At 19.1% G+C, this 2,658-nt stretch overlaps 2 protein-coding genes across 2 annotated transcripts in view; one reads left to right on the top strand and one right to left on the bottom strand.

Annotated features, from left to right (window-relative positions):
* The window catches only part of ENU1_209110 (hypothetical protein), a gene marked incomplete at both ends in the record, with an annotated part of 591 nt that extends 579 nt beyond the window's left edge, over positions 1–12 (top strand). The window contains one exon of the mRNA XM_008862332.1: positions 1–12. This exon is cut by the window's left edge and continues 579 nt beyond it. Coding sequence (XP_008860554.1) covers positions 1–12 — 12 coding nt within the window.
* Positions 13–2,641: 2,629 nt separating this feature from the next.
* The window catches only part of ENU1_209100 (hypothetical protein), a gene marked incomplete at both ends in the record, with an annotated part of 960 nt that continues 943 nt past the window's right edge, over positions 2,642–2,658 (bottom strand). The window contains one exon of the mRNA XM_008862331.1: positions 2,642–2,658. This exon is cut by the window's right edge and continues 943 nt beyond it. Within this exon, the coding sequence (XP_008860553.1) occupies positions 2,642–2,658 (17 nt within the window).

Raw genomic sequence — 2,658 nt, 5'->3', positions numbered from 1 at the left:
AGGATATATTAATTCTAAAATTGATAAAGTTATTTGTTTTATCAATGACCCAAAATCATTTTTATTTTCACTAGAATCAAATGGAAGAATAGATGGTTTATTTCAAGGGATGAAAAAATTTGATATTAAAGAACCTCAATACACTTTTTATTTATGCAATCAATCACATGACTATTTATTTGGATTTGGAAATGGTGAAGACATTGGTGTTGGTAAAGAAAATTATAAAACATTATCGTATTGTGATCAACGCGCGTATGAATATAAAGGAATAAAATGCACTTTGTGGAAAACAACATCCAGAGCACTTCACACCAAAAAGAATTATTGCTGTTGAAATGGAATGAAGTTCATTTTAATACTTTTTCTTTCAAAAACAAATAATGTCATTATTTGAAGTAGTTGCATTAACATAAATATATTCTTATCCATTTTTATCACTGTTATTTTTCTATTTCAATACTTTGAATAAGTAAAAAGTCATCTAAAATAAAAACTAACTGTTTAGTATTTGTAATTACTCTAAAACAAAGATAAATATTCTTATTTTTGTTCTATTAGACAATAAAAATCATTAATATTGTAATGATACTATACTCATTCATTTATATTCATAAATAAATTAATACATTAGATTTATACAATAATATTAGTCAAAGGAATATTGAATTGTACTATATATTTATAATTAAGACAATATATAATTGAAATAATTCATTAAAAATTACATTAAAATTAATAAATATAATTTGTTAAAAAAAACAAATTTTTAAACAGTATAAAAATCATTAATTATTTATGAATAAACAAATTTGAATATTTGTAATTGTTCTAAGAATATACATAATTTAAAATATTCCAATCATTATTTACAATAATTTATAAAGAATAGTATAAATAGTTTGATTGTTAATATTAATGTATAATGAAATAATAGTTCAATAAATAGTTGCATATAATTTGCTGTGATATTTGTACTTATTGAAGATGAAGGATGACTATAAAATAATGACAATTATTTAATATGTTCAATTAATTCTTTATATTCTTTTTATTTCTTATAGTTATGTATCATGTTATTTGTTCATTTTTATCAATGTGTATGTATATAAACAAATCATTTTATTTTTTTTCTATTATTGGATAAAATGTTTTATTTTTAGATTTAACTTGTAGTTGATTGTTTTCGAATTATTTTTTTTAAATTATTATTTGTTCAGGTGCAAATTAAATTTTATTATTATTCTTAATGAAATTATCATAAAATACACTTATCTTATCAAATTTATTTACTGTGATAATATTGAACGATAAAATTATTTTATTAAACTTTACTTACTAAAGATTTTAGTACAATATTTAATGATTTGAAGTATATCATTTATTATATTCTATTTTTTTTACAATAATAAACAAACTCTCAGTTTTATAAAATAATCAAAATGTTTTATTGAATTTTTCTTCACAACTAATGCAAATATTCAAAAAGATTATATATAAATAAGAAAATGCCCTATGGAATTGATGTAATTACTTCACCTAAAAAGTCGACTAAAATTGTAAAAATCAAGAAAGAACATTAAAATATTCATTTCATATATTCTTTCATTGTTCATTCTTTTTCGAAACATAAAAACTTTTATTGATATTTTTTATAATTCATTATATGAATAATTCAAAAATAACTTGAAGATATAATCCAGTTGATTAACAAATTATTTATAGTGTAATATAATTCAATATCTTTATTCATTTCTTTAATAGTGTTGACAAAAATCAAAAGCTCTATTCAATAATTCTTAGTAATTTTTGTTCTATATTCATTGTTTGGTTATAACAATTGATTATTTATATATATTCTTTTGTAATTCTATTATAATTAAAACTTTTAAATAGATTTTATATGGCTATTGAAATTGTTAAAATTAAGAATGAGAACATCTTTTCATGGAAATTATAACTAAAATGCTAATATTTGTATTTTCGATATTTCTTATAAAGGAACTAAAATTTTATCGTTCAAATGTTTATTTACTAACTCTTTCAATAATTATACGAATAAATATTTGCGAAATATCAACTATAATATATGACTTTATAGTTATTGTAAACTACCAATACGTCAAATGAAATAGTTAATTCACATTAAAAGTATATTAAATCTCTTTGATAAAATTGAAATTAAAAACAACTAATTGATAAGAAAATAAATAATTTTAACTTTATAATTATCTCAATTAAGAAATATTCCGTTTAATTTTATGTATATTTTATAACCTCATAATTAAAATGAATGTGTTAAATATAAATATACAATAAACATGAACAAGTCTTGTCAAAAAAGTGAAAATTACAAAAATAAGAGTTCCATTTTTTGAAAGAAATAATTTATCAGAGTAAATGAAATAAGTTTATCCAATTAATAACATTTACTTACTACCATTTTTTTTTTAAATTCATTAAATAAACACAAAATTATGAATATAAAAGAATTGAAGATTATTTAAAAGTTAAATAATAAAAATAATCAAATAACTCTGTGAATAACAACCATAATTTTTATGACTAAGTACCAGAGTATTAGAAAAGTATAAGATCTGGATTTTGTAATACAATCTTATGTCTAATAATCGGTGAACACTTAGTTCCTCGTACAAT

Source organism: Entamoeba nuttalli (genome assembly GCF_000257125.1).
Source record: "Entamoeba nuttalli P19 unplaced genomic scaffold asmbl_10036, whole genome shotgun sequence".
Lineage (NCBI taxonomy): Eukaryota > Evosea > Mastigamoebida > Endamoebidae > Entamoeba > Entamoeba nuttalli.
This window is presented reverse-complemented; position numbering and strand designations above follow the sequence as displayed.